The following is a 23,860-nucleotide window of genomic DNA, read 5'->3' on the forward strand; positions in this document are numbered from 1 at the left end:
AGCTGTGCCCAGTGTCTCTGAACCTTTTGCTGTGGACCTTCAGGAAGAGTCTGGCGCCTTTTTCTTTGTAACTTCCCATCAGGTAGTTGAAGATAGCAATAAGATCCCCTCTTTGCCTTCTTTTCTTCTGTCTGAACAGCAAAGCTCTCTTCTGCTCATATGCCATGTGCTGCAAGTCCAAACCATCTTGCAGGGAGAAGCAGCCAGAAGTTCATGTGGGAATCCCTTCCTCCTTCCTATGCTGGTGAAAACAGTAATAAACAGATGGATTTTTCCTAGGGCAGAGATCCCATTTGGCTGGACATGTGAAATAGAGCACAAATTCCCCAGGAATCATTGTCCTGCATCAGCCTCCCAGTGCTCAGTGCAGAGCAAGATGACATTTCCAGCTACTCAATCAAAATCAGCCCATGCCCTAACAGCGGACAGCATGGCAACAGTGTATACAGGGATACAAGCAAAAGCAAAAAGCAGTTTCCTCAGCTTTACACAGAAGCAAATGCTTTGATAAAAACGTATGCACTGTGAGAGCACTTTATCAGTGGTGCACATGCTGGCTGTGGAGAGTACCAGCTGGTAATCTCTGCAAGCGTTTTTTCTGCAGATTGTGAATAGGAGCTCTCCAGTTTGATTAGTCTGTTAATTTTTCAGAAGTAGGGTCGTCTAGCTGTGGACTCGTCTGTAGGAGGCACAAGCAAGAAATGTCAAATTTTACTCAAGAGACATCAGAGCYGGAATGCCTTTCTAACGCACTGCCAGGTCAATTAATGTATGCATCCCTGGTGATTGAGAGCTCTGAGGAAAATAAAATGGGACAGAATAGCTAGTTCCTCCAGTGTGAATTCAAAACACCCCTGCCCACAATGTGTGTGACCACTCAGCAGGTCCTGTGGGGCCCCAAAATGTGCCCTCACTGCTTGTGAATGGATAAGCAGGGAAGTAGTCCACTTCCTTCTTAAAATAAGAAGAATGCGAACCTCTCTTCACTTCATGGTATTCGTACGTCACTACAGGCGTTGTTCTCCCTGCCAAGCAGACACTGCTGGGAAGGATTCCCCAGGGAAAAAAGCGTAAGCACACTCACGCGCAGAGCAAAATGMGTACTGAGGTAACGCAAGTCAAAGACCTCCAGTTACTGCTCAGGTAAGTGACTTTCCTCTTAGCACACCGCATGATTGAATCCTAATTGAGCATCACATTCCTCCTCAATGCAAAAGCAAACCGTTTTGGACAAATGAGTCAAAGAGCCAAAATAAAAATCAGTCAGATAGCTCAAGCACGCCTGACAGAGCTATTTAAAGGATTCTGACCATTAGCTATCACTTCAATGATATTGCTTTTCATATTGACATGAAAGGTGGCAGAGGAGCCATTTTCTCAGTCTCTTGCTTCCTCATAAAAGGAGACAAACATCAGACACAAAGTATTCAGAAAACTCTTTACTGTCTTGGTCACCACCACATCTTCATATGCCTCCAACTTTGGAGGTGAGAAGCATGCATATCTGAACAGCCAAATGTTGTTTTTAAGACTTCTAGACAATAGCCTGGATATGAAATAAATACGTCTACATACGGATGATTACACTGCTTTTTAATGCATGTACACTGCTTTTTAGCCCTGTAAAGATTTTGCTGATATCATCAAAAGGCTTAATTCCACATATTTAAATGTATGTGTTGCATCTTTTCAATGTTTAGATATGCATAGGTACTCCTCCTTTGCTGTTATCAAAAATCATATTTTTTTTCACAGACTGATAGTGTCCAACTTAGCTTGACAGTTAGTTTTACAAAAAAAATGAAAATGCAGCTTGAGGCTTGTTTAAAATTAAACCAATCCTCAGTTGTATCTGAGTCTTTCATTATATAAACAAAAAAAACAAAAAAAAACAAAAAAAAAGAAAAGAAAAAAGAAGAGAAACAGGACTTCAGAGTAGAGCATTTCTTCTTAACTAAAAGGGGGGCAAATTGCAAGTCTTAAAAACAAGTCACTTCTCATATTTGGCTCTTGGTTGAAGCTCCTCCTTTTCTGAGGTTATGGCTTCTCTTTTCCAATTTACATTGTTTCTTTTGCTCTCAAACAATGAGATGTTGAAGTCTTCTATTATGAAAAGTAAATGCTTGTATTTTGTTTTAATTTAACTCCTCAGTACAGTTCAATAGGAACACCAGTGATACAAATGAGAATGACAGTTTAGAGCCATATGTATCTATCTCTTCATTAGGGCATGATCGGGTGTCAATAGCAATCTTCCTACGCCAGCAGTGAATTTTGGATCGGGTCTTTTAGGGTTAGATCCAAAAAAAGAACAGTTGTACTGCCATACTGAGTGAGCCCTGAACTGAATCCAAAACTGTGAGTCAGGCACTTAACACTGCTTATATCTCATCTGGGGATAGTTTTGTGCTTCATTTTGAGATGTAAAAAAAAATTCCAGAACTTAAAACAACAGTCTGCAGACTTGGTCTTGGAAATGTATAACGCACTGTTGTTTATAGTGTTTTCAATAAAGTATTTCTAAGAAAGTAAAGTAATCCAGAAGAAAGTTTGAAAGTTAACTGTGAATTGTTGGCCAAAAGAGATTTGGATGCCACTGGCCTAAAAGTAGATAGCCAATGCTTAGGACAAGCTAATGTTTTAGATCCTGACTTTGTCCACATCTTTGGCAACTTATTCGTTACCAGGAAGCATCTCCACATAAAGCTTAAATATACGTAGCTATGTAGCTATGTATCGCTATCACATAGCTATCACCCTGGACTGCTGAGCAGAGATCCTCCAAAACAGATGTAATGTGTTACAGAGCTCATAATCTGAGTATTCACCCAGCATCTGGGACATTTGGGGTTCATTCCTTCCCCTGGTCGAGACTCAAGCTCAAACTTCCCACCTTCTTGCAAAGGGCCCTGTCCACCCACTATCTTCCAAACTGACACTCAGACATCCTCYTGCTGAATTTGGGCGGCATGCAGGAGAGATGTCAGAATGCGTCAGAGCGAGAGGTGGAAGTGTTAGTGAGTGTGACTCTGAGTAGTAGACATCTCACCAACCCAGAGGTGCCAGTTAGTGTGCCACTCACTTGATTTTCCCTCTGTTTTAATCTACCRCTATAAGTTGGTTCCAGTCTCTTTTCCAAGATCTTTCTTTGTATTTTAAGTAGTACAAAACCATATACTTATGTACTTTACACATACTTTAATATTTCTTTCATATGCAATCTGAAAAAAATACAGTAGAGCAAGACAGACTGCTGACGCTGGGCAGAGTTTTGTCAAAGACTTTCAGAGGCAACATGAACCCTGAAACAGAGAGTTGCTCTCTTTGAACTGGCTTCTCTTTCCTGCTCTCTTTTCTACCTCACCTTCTTCTCCTCCTCCTCCACTGAAGGTTTACTTCTGTCTTTTGCTTCCCTGTCCCTAAGTAAAGAACCTTTCTGTCTCTCATGGCAAGCTTTGCTTTGCCCATCAACACAGCAATTTTTTACCTTTTTTGTGTGGAACATAATTTGCATCTGTGATGAAATTAAACTAGATTGAATATGACCTATGAAATTTCTTTTTTGTTTCACTTGGAGGGAAGCTGAAATATGTTAAGTGCATCATCAGTGTTGTCTATTTATTAAAACTAATGATAGGTAGGAAAGATCAGCAGTGTAACATAAAAATGATATCTTTCATTTGTGACAAAACTTTATGATACCTATCATTTTGGAATGCATTCGGTTTTGGGCAAAGTTAAGGTCATTTAGATTATTACTGGTTCTGCTGTTATGGCATCACTCATAAAGATTAATAGCATTTAACCCTCCATAAGGAGTCTTGAACTATAAATGGCTTTTTATAATAAGGATGGCCTACTGTTTTATAGCTGTGACACCACGGCTGCTTCTAATCACACAGTAACTTCTCTGATTCTCACGTTGCTTGGAAGAGTTATTTCATTGAAGAAAATGAAGCTACATGGGTATTAGAAATATATATACCAACCGTTTCTCTTTTTGTCTATATACTTAAATCTCTTCAGGTAGATTTGACTGTCTTTTAAAAAGCGATGTTAGCTAAGTTTGGGATCACACTGATTGACTAGCAAACTCTGTGCTGGTTAAATAGGGGAGATACAGAATAAGTATTAATAGAAGACACACTGCTTTTTTACTAGAGCCCTAAATTAGGCTAATAACACTACACAGAACTTTTTCAGCAGATGGCTTTATTTTTCAGAAGGTGTGAGGACTCAGCCTTTTCTAGTGATTTCATGGGAAGCATCTGTCCTCTTCTCCAAATCACATCACTAATTCAACTGTCTAATGGCTGTCACAGAATGACTGAATGCCCATTGCCTCTTGCCCTGTCACCAGGCACCACTAAAAAGAGTCTGGCCCCATCCTCTTGACACCCTCCCACATGAGATTTGTAGACACTGTATATTTAAGATCCCCCCTCAGTCTTCTCTTTCCCAGGCTGAAGAGGCCCAGCTCTCGCAGCCGTTCCTCAYAGGGCARGTGCTCCAGCCCTCTGATCATCTTTGTAGCCCTACGCTGGACTCTCTCCAGTAGCTCCATGTCTCTCTTGTCCTAAGGAGCCCAGAAATGGATGCAGTACTTGAGATGAGGCCTCATCAGGGCTGAGTAGAGGGGCAGGATCACCTCCCTCMACCTGCTGGCAATAGTCTTCTTAATGCACCCCAGGATACTGTTGGCTTTCTTGGCTACAAGAGCACATTGCTGGCTCATGGGCAACTTGCCATCCACCAGCACTCCCAGGTCCTTCTCTGCAGAGGTGCTTTTCAGCAGGTCAGCCCCCACCCTGTACTGGTACATGGGGTTATTCCTGCCTCCCGAGGTGCAGGCCTCTGCACTTGCCCTTGTTGAACCGCATGAGGTTCTTCTCCGCCCAACTCTCCAGCCTGTGCAGGTCCCTCTGTATGGCAGCACAGCCCTCTGGTGTGTCACCCACTCCTCCCAGCTCGGTATCATCCTCAAAYTTGCTGAGGAGGCACTCTGTCCCCTCATCCAGGTCATTGATGAAGAAGATGAACAGAATGGGGCCCAGTACTGAGCCCCGGTGAACTCCACTAGCCACATGCCTCCAACTAGACTCCATGCCACCGATGACAACCCTCTGAGCTCTGCCTTTCAGCCATTCTCAATCCACCTCACTGTCCACTCAGACAGATATGGACATAACAGTCTTAGATACCTGCTTACAATAATTCTGGACATAATGCTTACAAATCAAACTCTGTATAGAGCAGATAATTTAGAACTTAATATTAAGTCCACTGAAGTCAATGGGAAAATTTCTGTTCAATTTGTCAGGTCTTGGATCAGAGTCACAACACAGATTTTACAAATGTTCAGAGGATGAATTCATAGCTTAGAACTAGTCTTGGTACAAATATGAACTCCTCAATAGACATACAAAAAGTATTAAACATATTCAGTTCACAGATTTTTTGCCACTATTAACCCTTTCAAATTAAAATATATTAAAATTAAATTTTCATCCAATTTCCCCTTAAGTAAACATGTTTTTTGTTCCATTCATAATTTTCAACTCCGTGAATTCCATGGCTGCACTGGAATTAAAAATGTATGTCTTTACATACTTACATTTATAACATTTCAAGTGTATTACAAGAAAACCACAGAATGTGCTCAAAATTTTAATATTATTTTTAGAATAACTATGTCCAGATTGGACACAAGGACTTGGTCTTCTTGGAACTTCTCATGTCAATTTCCTTATCACATCACACAAAGCTTTACACTCAAAAGCGTTCCTAACTGAAAGTGTGAGACCACTATATTCACTAAGGGAACATATATCCCAATGAGGGCAGATGGCCTGTGGCTAATGTTCATGCCCACAAAATTTAGAGTCAGTGAGAATTAGGCTTTCAGTGCTGGCTAAAACTTGTTCTGAACCACAATAAAGCTATCCAAATCAGCACTGTGGTGCACTATTACTCTAAATTTTAGTGGCTTTCCTGTTGTGTTGGGAGTGAGAGAGCTCTGGGGAAGCATATGATCAGGACATTGATTTAATATCAGTTCTGATTTAAGTTTCTTGCAACAAAGTGGGTTATGGTGACTTGCTGCCTGTGTATGTGTATGTTGTTATTTGGATTCTAGAGAAATAAAACAATGGTTCTTCASAAAGATACTAACACATTTGTTTTGACTTTTGTGTATATAGGGGAAAACATAATACCTCACCTTTGTTGATACCTTTAAAATTTTAAACATAGAAAATCATATGAAAAGTAATTTACTTATGATGTGTTTAGATATCAACTCAAAGGAGACTTCACAAATATTGCCAGTAGTAGAAGAGCCATATTTTTACATGGCCTTACTGTTTATAAATAAGTTTTCTTTTTACAAGTGATTGTTTTATGACAATTGTGCTGCAAATACAATTATTTGTGGGCTTCACAGAATCATTACTTTCGTATGTCAGGTGTCTCATCCATGAATGTCTAAAGGACTTAGGTCCGTTGTGTAAGCATTCTGCATGTGTTAAGAGAAAGTATCACCTRTATTTTCTAGGATGCTCCAGCTCCAAAGTATGGGTAATTTTGTCTTCAATAGTACTTTTTCTTTGCCAAAGAGAACACACAGAAATCATCRGTCTGTTGAAGAGAAAGTAGGTTAGTTTGCTGCTCCTAAGGATGATGACAACCAAGATTGCTTGCTCTCAGTACTTGAGAGGCAATATTCTGTTTGTGGTGAAAGTTGGTCAGAGCGTCAATGAAGGCTACCACTCACCAGCATGCTTGAGCGACAATAGCTCTTGATATTTGGAAGAATTTAGTGTGAGGTGGAGTCATTTTAGCACACTGTGAGCTTAGTCAGCACCAAAGAATTTTGTTATTCATTGCATTTGAATACATGTATCCACTGTGTATTGGTCAAAAAGAAATTTTAACTCTATTCCTATGAGGCAACTCTCTCTTTCTATGGTAAAATCATTACGTTTACTTCCAAATTGCTTATTGGGCCCACTTGATATGTCCCCATGCACTGTTTGTCCTCTCCCAATTATTCTATGTCTKGGTCCTCTTTCCAGTAAGAATAATTTGTAGATTTTTGAAGCAGTGTTATGCTTAGGGGTTTCAGTCAGCCTGTTTTTCCAGGATCTTCAAGTGCTTTCTACATATAGATTTTTTTCTGAACTTCAGGGAAAAATGAGATCCTACCAGTGACATCTGCCAGTTATCTGATTTTGAAGGAAAAATTAAATCAGCCACACTCACTCCCTAGAATCTGATTGCAGCTTAGGCAGCCTCAGGGAACCTGACTTGTCAGGTCTTCAAAAAAAAACCTGAAAGTATAGAGGTTTCATTTGGCTTTGGTTTGAAATGAAGATGTTTTTCAGAAAGCTATTCCAAAGCACAAACTGTGAAAACTGTGGTGTTTTTGGAAAGTTGGTTAACAGAAATATCACCATGATTACATTGCTCTGAAATTCATGTTCTGCTGATTTTTCATGAATACAGTGTATTCTTCTAATGGACAGAGAGGAGAAGAGGTGCTTTAAAAATGTATTTTGTGCACAAAGATTTGTGCTGCTCCAGGCACAGTTTAAAACTAGCAATTCATATGTGTGTATCTTCAAGCAGTATTCAAGGGCACCTTGACTTAAACTGTAACCAGGGCCCTGGTGTATAGTCACAGGGTTATTTTTGTTCTTTGGGGAGAAAATCAGGCTGCTAGTGCACATGTCCTTCATGACAGAATATCTGTCTGGAGAGAGGAAAGCAGATGTATGTATAAGTCTAAAAAWCCCAAATATAGCCTCTAATAGGTGTTATAATTATTTTCAGGGAGAAGTGATAAGATGCAGTTTAAATCCATGGGGCACATTGTTCCAATGAATGTGTAGTGTATTTATTAGGGTACTCATAGGATTTATAGCTGCTCTAAAGAAGTACATCTGCTCTATGACTACAGGCTACATTGGTTTCTAGGGAAAGTTTCTTGAAATGTTTTTTAATGTGCTTTAACCTCTTGCATGCTGCCTTGATATACCAAGAAGTAAGTTTCCCCCCTCAGTTCTCACTGGCAATGTCTAGATTACAGCTTCCAGCTACTTCCGAATGCTGAGGCTGGGCTAATTGCTCTGGCTGAGTCCCAGCTCCAAGCTGTGTCAAGACTGAAGCACACACCACCCCAAAAACTGTGTAATTCCTGGTTTCTGGGAAAGGAAGTCTGGATATAAAGACTACATGGGAATCACAGCTCTCCAGAAGTATCTGATTTAAATGACGAGGGGTTGCAGGACACATCATGGCATGCATCAGCAGTTAAGTATAAGACTGTGTATGTATATATGTAGAATGACGTGCTGGTGATGATAAAAGGTATGCTAAAAGAATAGCCCAACAAAAGCCTATGTCTACACTGCATATTTGGTTAGCCTGGTACTCAGTGCTTTAACCCAACAAATCCCTCACCATGTCCCCTGCCTGACTCATGTTTGTATACTGGCAGGCGCATAGCTTGGAGGTGGCAAGGATGAGTCTCTTAAACCATCTCCCATCTTTATGKGACTGCATGAGCACTGCTCCTCTGCTCAGTATCAAGCAGGGTATTAGGCCAGTCTGTTTAAACTGTTTAACATCACCTGGGAATGGAGAAGCCCACTCACACAGATGGGTACTAGTGTTCGTTAGGAGGCAGCAACCACTGGCTGATGGACAGTTTGTGGAAGCGGTTCCTCTGTTCCTTGTCCCGCAGGGTCGACATTCAGTGCTGCCATTCAGTCAAATGAATAAGCAAGCATCACAATGTTTTGCTTAGTATTCAAAACTCAATTAAGATTCCCTACGTTTCATGCTTCTTGTTCTTCCTCGTGGCAATCTTGTTACACAACAGCAAGATGTTAACAGCGAAGAATAAAAGGCATACTAATAATTTCCCCTCCCTCTTTTTTGTTTTAAATGTCGTGTTTGCTTCACGTTCTTTCTTCCATTGTGCATAGGCATTGAATAACAGAAGTGAAACTGGGCCTTTTTTCTACAGAGCTCTAGAATTTTGCAAGCAACCCATCGCTCACTATTTATGCTAATTGTATGTTGCTCCCCTTCCTACTCACATGCCAGGTCAGCTTTAGGAACCTGCTGTTCTTGTATGCAAAGATGTAGTAGCAGTGGAGAGCGGTAGAATGGTTTGTCTGAAACCCATTCTATCTCTGTCTCCTTTCTTTTTTTTTATCCCTAAGCATTATCTCACTCATTTTTAAATATTTCTGTTCTACATTCTTTTTTTCCAAATTCCCTGTGTCTACTGCTATTGGCTTTGATGGACAGATAAAGTATGATAGCCCGAGACACTTTTGACAGCATATGTCTTTGGCCTGCATAAATTACTGTCAAGGAATTTTCAGGGAAGTACTGAAGTAAATTTTCAGTGACCAAAAAATGAGTTATAAATTATAGCATAATCACTGCTGCTGAACAATTTGAGGAGTAAAACAATTAATTCAGTTTATAGTTTAGGTGGGTCCTCATAATTTTTCTTTATGGATTAACTTCTAAAATTGCTCTGAGGCATTCAGAGGAAGAGATTTTAGAAGGGGCACTTCCCATAACCTTGCCAAAAATCACATTTCTTTTGTGTAGACACTGCGTCTTCCGTCTCACAGATAATTCATAGATCACAATTTCTGGTCTTGCTTCGCATACCGAAATCAACCCCTGTGTGGGAGTAGCTAGGCATCCTTTCATCATGTGCCAATATCTTCCTGATCCTTCTCAACTTCATGTCACCTTATCCCCAAAATACTCCAATTAATAGGATAAGAAATAGTTCGTGAAGCTCAGTGTCCTTATGGGATGCTCCCAAAAATATACTTCTGGCTGTGGCCTATATTTTATACATTCAGTATCAATGGTAACTTCAAATCAGAAGAGCTGCTGACAAGAAAATATCACTGTTCTTATAGCTAAAATAGATAATACTGTGTGTTTCTAATATTAGCTTTATTTCATTTGTCACACTATCTTTTGTGAAGCCATATTCTTTCCTTTTTTAGTTTTTTCACCCTATAAAAAGTCTAATTTTTGTTTTCATGCCCCAAACTACAAAGCCTCAAGATTTTCATCTGATGCCTTGCAAAATTAAGTGTTTCTTCTCAAAACCTGCTGTCTTCACTGTTATGGTAAAAGAAATTCCAGCCCTTGTGAATGCTTATTACAAAAACCCCAAAACCACAAGATCTAAAGCTTCAATGTTCAGAAGGCAAATAAGTGGCACATTTACTGCTCTTTAAATATTATTATTTTTACAGTAGCCTCTTGATTGTGGGAACCTAGCTTGCGATTCCTGAGTGCCTGGGGTGGCCCTGGGTGAATCCTTGCTGACATGCAGTGGCATGCTAAGGCAGGGAATGTGTCTTGAAAAACAAGCAGTTAAATAAGTAGTGTGCTGCTGCTTCCGTCCTGAGGGTGCTGGCGCAGGGGCTAGGCTGCTTTTAAGCCGCCCGCATGCGGGGAGCAAGCATTGATCTCCTGTGCAGCTCCTCTGTAAAGAGGGGTGGGAAGTTGCCTGCCTGGCTGCAGGCAGCTCTGCAGCCGACGCAGCTCTGTAATACCCATCTGTGCTCACAGACCGGAGCGAGGGGCGGGCAAGAAGGGATTGCTGTGGCCTCGAGCGCAGGGCAGGAGGACGAGACACAAATATTTTACTGTTCTTCACAAAGTGACTCCCTAATTAGCCATTGCAGCTTGACGGCTTTGGCTCATGCGGTTTTACTGTCCTCACTCCTGGTGCYCTCATCAGCCTGCATCAGCAGATGTCTCCGCATCATCTTCAGGCACCCAAAAGGGGCATTTTGCATTAGCGTTAAGGTAAGAAAAGGTGCAGGTGCCTCTTGCCACAGACGGCAGTCTCAGTGCTGTTGCAACACTGAACAACACATAGAGGCAGCAGCCAGAGCCGTCATCCCCTTTCCCAGGCCTTCAGGAGCAGCAGCCCAACATCCCACTGCTCTTCCCACCTCTGTGGCACTTCCCATCCTGTCTGGGCCTGGTTTGGTGCTTGTCCTTCATTCCTGGAAGACAAAATCAGCATACTTGTGATGGCAGCCTGCGAAGCCTGCCCAAGAGCCACGGCAAATACTCCAGCAGTAACACTAAATCTATTTGTGTGCTACATTTACCTGCTTCATTTAAACGTAGCTTGAACATAGCTATGCTACACTGCAGTGACTGTTAGGTAGACATAGCCTTGGAGGAGGGAGACAGACTTATTAGTTAAAGCAATGCCCAAGGAGGCAAAATAGACTTTTGGTTAAAAAGAAGATCATAGAGWTGTAGGACTACTTCTTTGCTTCTCCCTGGACAATTTCAAGTAATTTTCTTGGCATATAATTGTTATAAATATAAATTTATGTTTATGTTTATATATAATAGAGTTATTCTTTTCTCCTCATCCCTTTTCTATTTGGGATGAAAATTCTTTGGGACAGACACCTTCTCATTAAGATTCACAAAGTATGCCTCAAGTGCTTGCTAGGACACCCATTCTTTTCCATGTAAAATTCCCCCACTGGTGTTTGCTCTTTAAACTGTCCAGATTAGATTCTACAAATTATCTTGCAGACTACATTTAATTTATGACAGAGGTGAGTAGTGCAGCTTAAATTTGTACGGCTCATAGATTCACAAGGCTYAGACTCCAGATTCCAGATACAAGCACGTCCTAGGCAATTAGTTTCAAAGTGAACCCAGAACTAGAAAGGGTCTATGTCCTGATTCAGAATCAGATTCAACAGCAATATTGAAAGAATATCTAAATTCATGAATTTCATCCTGCCATGGCAGAAAACAGGAAATCAATTCATTTCTTTAGACTTTTGGTGGTATTAGTTAAAATCTCATGAGGACACCTCACTATTTGCTGCACTCAAAATGGACTTGCGTTTTATCCTTGATTTAGAGTAAGCCTCAACCACTAGCTGTAGCTGCACCCACACCCAAACACTGTGTCTTCTGCTACCTCTGGCTGAGTGCCTGGCAGCCCTGAAGAAGCTGTGTGCAGTTGTTCATTAGGATCCAGAAACTGGAGTACTTAACCCTATCATGAAAGGACAACAGAGTGCAACTCCACATCAGAGGAGTCTAACCCTCCCTCTCCTCAGTAGGAGGGCAATGAAAGTCATTGGTAGATTGATAKAGTAGATTTGCAGCAAAAGTTTCAGAGCTCTGAGTCAGACTGCTTTCCTGATAAGACCTTTTCCTGCTGAGCCTACTGGAATTCATACTGTCCTTTCCCCAAAAAATCCTTTCAGAAACCTTTCTGCCTCTTCAAATGTTGTTATTGTTCTTATTCTAAAGCTTTTGTGATTTTCACTTTAGAATTAGATGTTTTTGCAAACAACATTTGTGTGGGATATATCATCAATTTGTTGTATACTCTCTGATCTCTGAAGGATCCCTGAAAATGAAATTGTACAGCTTCCTTGGGGCTARAAAGAAAATCTGGCAAAAAATAAATACAGAATTCCATGTCAGCAAAGTCAGTTTATGCAATGTCATGCAGCCTCTATGTTAATTTTTAATTCCTTTCTGACCATATATATTCATCATTCGTAGTAATGCAGACCTGTATATTTAGATTAAAATAAATCAGAGCACAGAATGCAAACATCTAGGCCATTGAAATCAAGCTCTAGTTTCGGTTAAGCTGAATGACTGACACTCAGAACCACTAGGGGAGAGAAACCCATAAAACATTAATCCTGGATGAAATGAAAATATAATATTTGAAGAAGCATGGGTCTGCATGCTATGGCAGCAACTTCTGTTTTGTTTGATAAAACGTTACAGGTTATGACGCAGGCATATAGAGAAGTGCATTTCACCACATATAATTTCTTATTCTTCACAACCGCCTAACCTTGTGCCAGGCCTGATTTTTCTGACATTCAGGCCAAGACAAAACTGCCCTTAAGATCAAGGAGTCTGCATCGCTCTTTGAATGCCACAGACAGAGCTGGACCATGATGCCAAGCCTTCCTCCTTCTGGCTAGCTAGCAGTAGACTGCAGTTTCTGCTACCCAGATGCTCTCCCAGCCTGCCTGTCTGGCGCTCTACTTGCCTTTCTTGCTTTCYTGTGGTCCTTTCCTCTTTTTGCATCCTTTATCTCCTCTCTTGCAGCCAGTCCCCTCGGTTCCATTGGTGAACTTGTCCTTGCCTGCTCCCACTGCCAGGCCATCGCTTCTCCATGCTCTACCGAGTGCCACCTCTCCTCCTGCCCTCCAGCTGCCTCCCCAGCCCTTGATCCATCAGCCTGACTTCACTCTCTTTTTTCCCCCCTTGCTTTCCCCTTTTTTTATGTGGAGGGGAGACTGACACCTACTGGCAAACCTGCCAAACTTCACCCAAAGAGAAGTAAAAATAGTATACGCTGACCTCACAAGAGTTTCTCTGGGAGATTCGTAAAACATACCTGTGCCAATGAGGAGGAATCCTCATCCTCTCACACAGGCAGTTCTCCAAATTCAGAAGAAGCACAAGTTTATGTTGCTTGCTTCACAAGAAGTGTTCTGAGGCTATGGAAAGCTCCCAATGGGGCGGCTGTTGAGTTGAGGGGAATCCTGCCATTGCAATGTAGTGAAAAGGAAATTTGAATACTTTTCTCTTATGGAAATGCATATGGGGAAAAAAGAGAACAGATTTCAAATAACCTTAAAATTARGGTTTAATGGGCTGAGTAAAATGTTGAGGTCTGATTAATTAATTAATTAATCACTTTGCAGCGTGAGAATGCCTCTTAYGGAAAAGCAGGTGCTTACCCCATCAAAAAAGGGGTATATAGGCTATGAAGAAAAGGAGAATGAGAAAAGATCCCTGAAGCCCATAGGGAAAACTGTTGTTTCTGATATTGTTTGGAAAACATGTCATATTTTATGACAGTCGACAATAATTTCAAAATCTTAAGAAGGATCATTCATAAAAACTCTCACATACTCTAGGTTTACATATCTCTTTGCTTTCTGTCTTTTTGGTCACCCTCAGACAGCCTTTCCCTGTAGTTCTACCTACTTTGGGTAAACAGCTGGATGTCCCACCGGAGGCTGAGGGAGGGGAAGGTCAGAAGTACAGACGTTGTTGCTCAAGTAGCTGTCATCACGTTTCTGAATCCTGAGTTATTTCAAGGCATTGAGTGCCCACTGAGAGCTTCTTCAGGCTGGCAGGCAACGGAGCTATATCAAGAAGTAGCCACAAGAAGAAATGAAGTTAAATGCAAGGCCACTTCAAGTATGAAGTACAATTATCCTTTTTGCTCTATTATAAAAGGACATATTCTAGTGCTCACTCCCCCCACACACATCTAGGAATCATGTGCTTCTCTCAGCTGTTGGGAGGCTTTAAGTACCTGTCTGTACTAACAYACACAGTTGTCTGTAAACCCTTGAATTTTCAGGGGGAAAAAAATGCCATTTCACTACCGGCACTGGATGAACATTTCCAGGACTAAGGAAAGTCTATATAAGCTTGAAATTTTCTATCACTAATTGTTTTACACTAGATATTAAAATTGTTGCTTTCTTTTAGGGAAGATGAAGGACTAGTCTCAAAGAATCAGTGCTTAACTGCTAAGTTTTGTCATAGATAAGCCTCTGGTATTTTATCTTTAAGATTCCAGTATGTTTCTGGAGCTACTTCTATACTTATCTGCAATAAAAAGCTGATTTCTACGAGTGCTTTGGATTTGCTTGAATAAGATTTATAGCCTAGCTTTTTAGCACTGCTCCCAGATATTATAGGAAAGAGGAAGGCTGCTTCAAAATCCTGCAGATTTCTGTTTCTGGGTGCTGACTTTTACAATAACTTCCACTTTCTGAAAGCAATGGTTTTACCTGCAGTGGAGCCACGTGCGATGGAGCCAAGTGTGGTGAGTTTGGCCTGACACAGCTATTAAGAGGCAGATCGGTTGTGCAAATGAAGCCAAGAGGCAGAGTTAGGGTTAATAGGCACATTTCTGTAATAAAGTAGAAGTTTAGTTCAGACTGCTTGATCATTTGCAAGACTCTTGCTCTATCCTTCCTCCTCAATCAAAATGAGTGTTGAACATGGAAACGGTTTGGTGTCTCACTCTACTTGCCTGTAAGCAATAATGTCCATGTTAAAAAAAAAAAAAAAAAAAAAAAAGACATTGATCCGTTTGGTGATGTGAGGCAGCATTAAGCTCTCTCCTGATCTGTGGAGGTTACTAGAGGTAGGGCCTCCAAATGAGGGTTAAGGCACAAAAAGATGGCACTCCGGTAAGCCACAGGCTCCCTTTGCTTGTACTGATTTTGGCCATCAGCTCCAAGAGGCGACAACCCAGCCCCATACACGAACATTGGCACGTACCCTAGAGCTGGCTGGCACATGGCACTGTGGCAAGGAAACTGCTGCAAGCACATGCCAGCGTTAGTGGAGACCTGTCAATTGTTTCCCTAAGAAAAAACATGCAATGGGCAGCCCATATCGCCTTTAAATGCCCATTTCAAAACTGAATGAAGTGAAACACGAGGCCACTCAAGACAGCAAACTGGATGGACACATGGGACTCGCAGTCTGTGGGAAACATGCCCAGGCGTGCACCTCGGACATCTCAAATGGCACCAGAAACCTAAGTGGGCACCTGAGTCAACATGTTGATGGTCATGGATCATACTGAAAATGTAGCTACACAAGCATAGGAGTATTAGGTAGACAGCTGAATTCACACTAGCTGTCTAAAGTTGTATATCTTTAAGTCTGAGAATTCAGTAGGGCCAACGGTAATTCTTTACTTACAGTTATTAAAGGCCTTAACTTTTTCTTGTCAGAGATGTGAATAGTCCTTAGAGATAATGAGAGGAAAAATCCGTTCACTTCATTTTAAAATACTCTGGTGAGAAACATCTTGCTTTGGAATGTCACCTAGCTCATTTGTTTTATTTTACAAATTACCCAAGTGCCCATTTGTGCTTTATAACTGGGATTCGGCATTAGTTCTTGATTAGAGGAGCTGTCATCTGCTTTTCTATGCAGAAACATGAATCATGATAAGGGAGTTATTGGAAGAGCTCTGGACCATTTTAAGTTGCAAAGTTAATTTTTTWAAAAAAAAAAAAGAGAAGCATAAAAACAGAAAGCATTTGTTGCGCAAGAAGGCCTGAGTGAAATTCTCAGAACTTATATGTACTGAGAAAGTATCAATAACCGTAAAATTTCACAGCCCCCTTTTTAGAACCACAGCCTTAACATTTTGTAGGGAAATAAAGCTTTGGTTAACCTTGGCACTGGCAGACCTCATTAAAATAACAGCCTGTCACTTTCGAGTTTAAAATAACAGGGTTGTCAGTTTTATATTCAGCGGAACAATCTACAGTTTTATTCTCTGGGAAATAATTTGTATGTACGTATGGGGCCGGCAGGAGCGAAAAGGCTGATCAACACTGCCATCTCGAGGCCCACGCAGCTCCCAAGCGTGCTCCGACAGCGGTGACAGCACCGGGTCYGCCGGCCTGCAATGCAGAAGCCCGGTGGGATCAGCACCGTATATGCTTAACTCTCTAAAAGGCTGAAAAATAATCCATGATTAATTCGTGGTGCAGCAACTACTTGGCATTTAAATTTATTTTGTGAGAAAGAATGGAAAGGAAGATACAACGTATGAAAAAAATCTTCTTGTAGAGCAAAGAAAGGCCTGCTTCGCTTGTTCCAAACCAGAGCAGGTCCTCTTAACTGAGGTACCCAATGTGCATGCAAATTTTGGGCACCTACTGAGCCACTCCAAACACAAATAAGCRCCTATGGTCCTTGTATCCAGCCGGTGGAAAAATGCAGGTGCCTAGAAAACTTCCAGAGAGAAAGATCCTTTTCAGCTACATTCAGGCACGACTTAGAGGGAGCTCAGTTCAGCTGCGTACGCACAAGTGTCTACTGCCTCTGAGACGTCTGTACAGAGCTGGTGGATACAACAGAGGACATTCAAGGGGCATGTGGCTTTCTGGACAGGCAAGCCCTGAAGTTTGGGGGTCCAAGTTAACCGCTTTTCATTAAGCCCAGTTTACAAAGAAAACTGTGTCTRCTAAAATATCCAGGTGCCCTATACTGCTCTGCTTGTGATATATTATTCTTGGATCGACTGTGGCACCCACATGTAACAGAGACATAAATACGATAAATAGTTAGATACAGCATATGCGCGCTTTAAGCCTGCTGACCTAGTATCTTTAAACAAATTGCTGGCCATTAGTCTTAGAATGCTTTCAGATTAAATCCCTAATGGACATAAATACTGATCGATGCATGAAGAAGGTCCTGAGCAGTTTTCTGCTGGTATGGCATAATATAAATCAGATGGTAATGATCTGTCGGTCCGTGCTGCACTACTGTGTAAACGGCGGAGGGTGTGCTCTTCCCCAGCCCACACGCAGCTCAGGTGGTCAGGCTCCGCATCTACAAATCCAYAACGCAGCTGCCCACCGTTAGACGACTTCTGCATCGTTTCAAATAAGGACTGCCAGAGTGCGGGGTGTGCGGCTCTGTGTGCATTGGGCACATCTCAGGGAGAGCAAGCCATGGGCGGTAGAAAACTGATTACTCCCCTGGAAATAAYGTAGCATAAGGAGGTGGCATCAGTTAAGCGTTGCTCATGAATTAAAGGCTAGAGGAGTATTTGACTAAAGGAACCACACATGTATGAATCTAGCTGGTGATGGCTACCTTTGGTCTTTTCTCTATGACAAAACCTGGTACCTCTTTCTGCTTGCTCAGTGGTGCAGTTCTGTTTGTGTGATACACCAGCAAAACACAGTGCACACACAGCCCTGGAGTCCCTGAAATGACGCTGCCTCAGCACAAACATCCACCTAAAACATCTAAGCATTGCCACATACCTACCTACCGCACTTCGTCCAGAATGGCACCCCAGTAACTCAAGGAGTAGCAAGAATCATTTGTACATGTTTCCAGGGCGTAAACACTTAACTCTTATTCAGACTTTGCCTCAAGATCTGAGTATCCCCAGAGAGAAGATATCAACAGAAAGGCAAGCCGAGCATCCTGCTTACTTTCAAACAGAAAATCTTCTGAAACTTGCAGAATAAACAGAAAGAGTGTTGATACAAAAATGTCAAGGAGAAGGAATACAGTTAATAATGCCATTTCTTCTTAACACAAGCAAGATTCTATTACATTTATTGCATTGAACCAGGGTCAGTTTTGGACACATTCCAGCCTCTCTAAATACTATTTTAGCTGTTTTTGATATCCCTGTGAATATCTGTGAGAGTAGGGATTATATTGGTGTGGATGTCAAAAGTAGTTAGGACTGAGATGGATTGGAGGCCAAAGGATGAAGGAGGCGATAAGGGAATTTACTTTGAAAAAGTTATTTTAAGACCTTTCAGGGCCAACTTTAAAATTTACTTTGGGTGCACATTGCTTCTGGGGGCKTATTGTCCCTCTGCTGAAAAGGTAAGTTTCCTTAGGAAATTAAGCTAAGTAAAATTTCATGGCAATTTGCTGCCCACTTCAGAATGAAGTGTCTTTTTTGGACCTTCCTACCTTATAAAATTTCACCATCTCATTTTCAAATCTACATGTTTCTTTCAATGCTTTTCTTCATTATTCCAGTGAGTCTTCAATTTATCCAGGCCTCCCAAATCCCTACAAGGGATTCTAGGATATGATTCCTGCTAAACTTATGGTCTTCCTTTTTAGCTCCCTTTCTTTCTCTTCCTTGAGTGCAAGGTGAGTATAGAAGTCAGAAAAGTTGTTCAACTCTGTTTACATCTTAAAACTAAGCCCCTGTGAGTGGGATTAGAATTGAGCTCATGAGATATATTCTAATCTCTGCTGAGGAATTACATTACATAAGTGACAACTCCGTGCCATTTTAAGAAATCAATGGCAGAAATAAGAAATGAAGTGGATTTCTCAATATAGGCCATGTAACTACTTCCCTTTTGAATTCCCCTTTAGAAATGATGCAAATGTTAAACTTTTCTCACCTAATCAGTAATACCTTCCTTCTGTTAGCAAACACAGAGAAAGGGTAGACTAACTACTTTAATCTCCATTTATCCCACAAATTAAAAATGTAACTCTTTGAATGGTACTTTGTATATCCCTTTTCTTGGAAATATTGCAAGGCAGAACAAATTTAATACCTTCAAAGTAATGCCTGAGGGACTCATTCAAAGTACAGCCTGGGCTACTTCAGGAGATAGCTGAGGAGAGTCAGGCTAACCACAGCCAAAGAGATATGTTTGTCTTAATCTGAGTAAAGCTATGCTAGAGAAAGTGGAAACGAAGTATGTAAAACATCAAAATTGCATAGGTCTTTTGTTTAAATGTTTCCACAGAACTTGAACCTAGCCTTAAAGTTAATCTTTATTTCAAAGAATAGGAAATAACAGGGAATCATTTACAAGGCCACAGTTCATAAGGGGGGATACAGTAGTTTGACTTCATAAATCATAAGCAAGCAATGTTAATTGAAACCTTAGTGGGTTTTATTGCATTTTCAAGGGATTGTACATCTGTTACATATTTTTTAAATGCTGGCAATGATCAAAATGATATACTGCGGGACATGCATAACAGTGGGGACRAATAAAAGACTTTCTGTGGCTATGGTTGAGGTCATCCTAGAATTGAAACCCTTGAAAACCACAGGCTAGAGTGTTACATATTATGGTATCATGGCAGGCATTATGTCATCTAATTCTATTCTGTATTTAAAGTTGTATTAAAAATATTTAAAAGTCAYTGCCTGCCTGAATGTTCATGGTGCRTAAGTGTGCATGACCATCAGCCTATTCCTCTGAAAAAGGAGCTAAATCAATTGACTGAAAGATAAGCTGAATCAATGGGTACTCATTCATAACTCTTCTGTCAAGGCCATCAGAAACTATGCTAAATTTTCAGAAAAACACTGTCAAGATGAGGTTGAAGGTATCATTGAGGTAGGTGCATAAAGTCTACTAGGGAGTCCAGTAACGGAGCAGGATAGAGCATGACTCTGCAGGCTGAGTCTACAAATCATTTAAAAGTCATCGGTGAAATAAAGCAGTAGAGGGAGAAGGGGACAGATACAAAGGGAAAATATATGAGGTGGATAAAAAATGCTAAAAAGACACTTGAACTGAAGGCAACTGGAAAGTCTGCACATGGTAACCACTCTCTCAGCCGTAGTCAGTGTGAGTCAGGTAAGCGTTCCCGCCACTCCAGTCTACAAAACGGGAATGACAGTTCCTGGGGATGTTTGAGAGGTTTAATTAGCTATCGTTTGACAAGGATCATGATCTTATGCTGATGTACTTCTATAATGCAAGGAAATCTTTATTGTTAGGAAATTTAATGATTCGTTGGCTGTATGCAGCACACATATAGAGTATGTATACATCATTTAATATCTTCATAAGTGACTGTGGAATGGGAGGCCTCATTTTAATTTTCAGAGAGAATTTCTGACAAGCTTGTGCAGCCAGTGAGCTGTGAGAACCTCTCTAGCTTCTTCCACAGAATTCTATGAAAATACAAAGTTTGTACTCCAAATTACAGCCTTTACAAGGACTAGGGGGAAAAAATCACTTTTCAGTGCATGTTGACTCACTTGTGGTTCAAAACAGAGGTCTGCAGATTACTGTAGAAATGTGAATATAACTATTAACATCTGAGTTTTGAGTAGTTTAAAACAACTTCCAGATAGCAATGAAGTTACTGCTATGAAAACTAATTACTTGCCAGCGATATCAGTCAGATTACTCTGGTAAATACTTATCCAGGCATAGGCAATAAATGAGAAAATCTGTCTTGTTGGCTTTCATGTTTCTCGAGCTTATTTGAACGGACCCTACATTTCCCCTACACTTTTAGTAGCTTGTGTAGGACTTCTCCATCTACTTTACTACACTGTGGCTAACAGGAGTCTATCTGTGAACACCTGGCAGTTTAACCCGAGTTGCTCGTGTTAATTAGCTGTACCGCTAGCAACTCTCCACTTTTAACTCTTAGCCTAAGCTGAAGGGGGGGAATAGGAGGGTCTCTTGTATTCTCAGTGCCCAAAGAGCCTGTTCCCATGGACCAAAGACATTAGAAAAGGCAGATATCCTGACACCATACCTCCTGCTGCTGGAGGCTTGCCTAGGGTCTGTAAATCGGAATTTAATTTTTGGCTTGACAGGACATCCCTACTGAGACTTTAAAGGCTTGCAAATGCTGCTAATATSTGTGATATGAAAACCAAGCGACTAGTGCTTGGCAAGGGGCGTGGAGATTTRTAAGATTTTATAAGATTTCTTTCACGGCAAAAAACCCTGTCAACAGCTCATGCAGTCAAATGCTACCCAGCTTTTCTTTTTCACAGATGAAAATGTGTGTGGTGCTTCTTGAAATAACATCCTTGGATGTTTCCATCTCCCGGCATATAAAGTGACATTCCACAGMGTTTAAGCACTGCAAAGCAGTTTGGGCCATTTACTCAGAGAGCTATCGTGTCTTCAGAACAGAAGATAAAAGAGATAAATAGCCAAGTACAATATTGTACCTCAACAACCTAAAAGCCAATCTTAAAACTGAATGGAACAATGGAGAGCTTTTATTTCTTGTTTTTTAAAGAAAAAAGCTCAATGATTTCCTTTGAAAGCTGTTCAGCAAGCTCCCCCTAAATCCTATTACAACTTAATGTGAAATGCATCTGTTTTCATAAAAACAACAGTGGCAACATTCATCCTTTGTAGTCTATCCTTTCTTATGTTTTCCATCTATTCCTGTAGATTTTTCCACTGTAGTAAAACAAATGCAAACAAAAACTGATAGCATTTTAGCCAGAACATTTATTAAGCTGGTGCTGGAATTCAGTTTGCTCCTGCTTGCAAACATGCCACATTAATTTATTGTTCAAGAAAGAGTATATAGCTTAAAGGAACTGTTCCAGTTCTGGCCTACCATCTCTTGAAAGTGAAGTCTGTATCTGACTACATCTAACAGCAAAGACAGATATAGGTTCTGTATGCATGCATATACACAAGCTTCTCACTGTTACTGAGTTCCAAATGTATTTCACTGTATCCAGCCCATGTATCTTACATTAATTCAACATCACTTTGGCACAGCATCATTTTTTAGAATCTGCACATGTAGGTCTAAATATAATATTTATCTAAGACACAGCCAAGTCAGTGGGTGAGACATTTTATCTTATGAATGCTGTTTAACTGAATTGACATTCAGCAGACTACCGGGCATATTAATTCTTTGAAAGATATATATTTAGAAAAACTCAGACAAATGAAGAATAGAAAGAACAAGATGTAGCACACTCTTTTTATTAATGTCTTGCCTGTGGAACAGTGCACTGAAGGTAACTTTGATCATTTGCAATTTCTGCACGCAAATGCACTGTGCCTCATAAGCATACGTGATTCATAAGTATAGGAATTTAAGTTTTGGCATCTCCAGTCCCTTTAACCTTCACCATCATTTATTATGGAATTAAACAATCTATTATTCAAAATTATAGTTAATGTGGCTGAAGTCTTTAACCTGTTTTCCCTCTCATTGTTTCTTAATCAGGTAACAGACATTAAAGAAAAATTAAAGCTCTCTAAAAAGTTTTGGTCAACGTTACCCTACACGATCTGCAAAGATGAACGCGTGACAGCTGGTTCATCAAACGAGGAGGACTGCTGGAACGGCCACACCAAGGCAAGGTGAGGTGGACCCCTCTCCACTGCAGTCAGTCCAAATCCCCATTAGGCCTGAAGCAATAATGAAATGGAGGGTATTTTACGAAACTGTTTATAAAAGTGAAATGGAAATGGGGAGAACAAGTAACRGTCCACACGTACCTTGTAGCTGAGATTAATTATTGTCAAGGTGCCCTTARAGCTGGAGTGAGAGTCACCATAAATGTGCCCAGCATGCCAGCATGTGAACACAGAAAATTTTCATTGGTTTAGCTCCAAAAGGATAATTGAGATTTCAAAAAGCTCTTTAGTGCAGTTTAGCATCCTTGTGTTGGGACTGACAGCTTGTGAGGCAATTGCCCTCTTTGGATATCATACTGGGATGAAACAGAAATTGGAATTTAAGCTCTACTTACTATCGGCTAGCAAAGCTTATAGCTATTTTCTAAGAAAAAGGGGGGGGGGGGATGAAAAATAGCCAGTACATAATAAACATAATCCTTCTAGTCAACTTGTGTAGAAGGCCTGACATGATCTTACTTCATCAGAGAAACTGTGGTTGTCTGCCCTTCTTGTGACAATTTTTCTGTGAGTTTTAAATTTGAAGTTTGCTTGGCTCTAGTTGTGACAGAGCTGGTGCAGGTGGATGAGAAAGTATCTCAAGAGGACCCACATGGATTCATCAGCTGGTGGAGSAGAGGATCTGATTGTCACCGTTAAGAATGGGCGGGGGGGATTGACCCACGGACAGTGATGAGGGCAGTTAAGTTTCAGCTCTGCAGCAGTATCCTGTGCTTTTTGGGGAGACAGGAGGAGTTGTGGATTTGAATGTCCACTGAGTACTGATTCTTGACAGCAGTGATAGTTTCTATCACTCAGTGACTAGAATCTTTATTTTTCTGTTATCTGATAAAATAAACAGTGCTAGAGCAATAAGAGAGACAGAGAGAGAGAAGCAGATAAAACATACATGATAATGTACAGATAAAATGAACTCCATGAAGATGAGACAACAYAGGAAAAAACTCACAAACCTTTTAAATGTCATTTTGAATGGATGGATGGGTGGATGGATGGACAGATAGATAGATGGCACCCACCCCTGCTACCCAATCAGTTTTATAAGGAAAAGTTTACAGGGAGTTTTCTGCACTTTATGGGGAGATATGCAATAAGTA

The 23,860-nt window shown here is 40.7% G+C and overlaps 1 protein-coding gene across 1 annotated transcript in view; it reads left to right on the forward strand.

The window, feature by feature from the left end:
• The window catches only part of GPC6 (glypican 6), a 751,365-nt gene that overhangs the window by 717,545 nt on the left and 9,960 nt on the right, over window positions 1-23,860 (forward strand). Inside the window, exon 7 of the mRNA XM_085305955.1 lies at window positions 22,570-22,706. Within this exon, the coding sequence (XP_085162081.1) occupies window positions 22,570-22,706 (137 nt within the window). The remainder of the gene's footprint in view (window positions 1-22,569; window positions 22,707-23,860) is intronic.

The sequence above is a fragment of the Rhea americana genome, unplaced genomic scaffold (genome assembly GCF_003343005.1).
Source record: "Rhea americana isolate MKP2758 unplaced genomic scaffold, rheAme1 scaffold_23, whole genome shotgun sequence".
In the NCBI taxonomy this organism is placed as follows: Eukaryota; Metazoa; Chordata; class Aves; order Rheiformes; family Rheidae; genus Rhea; species Rhea americana.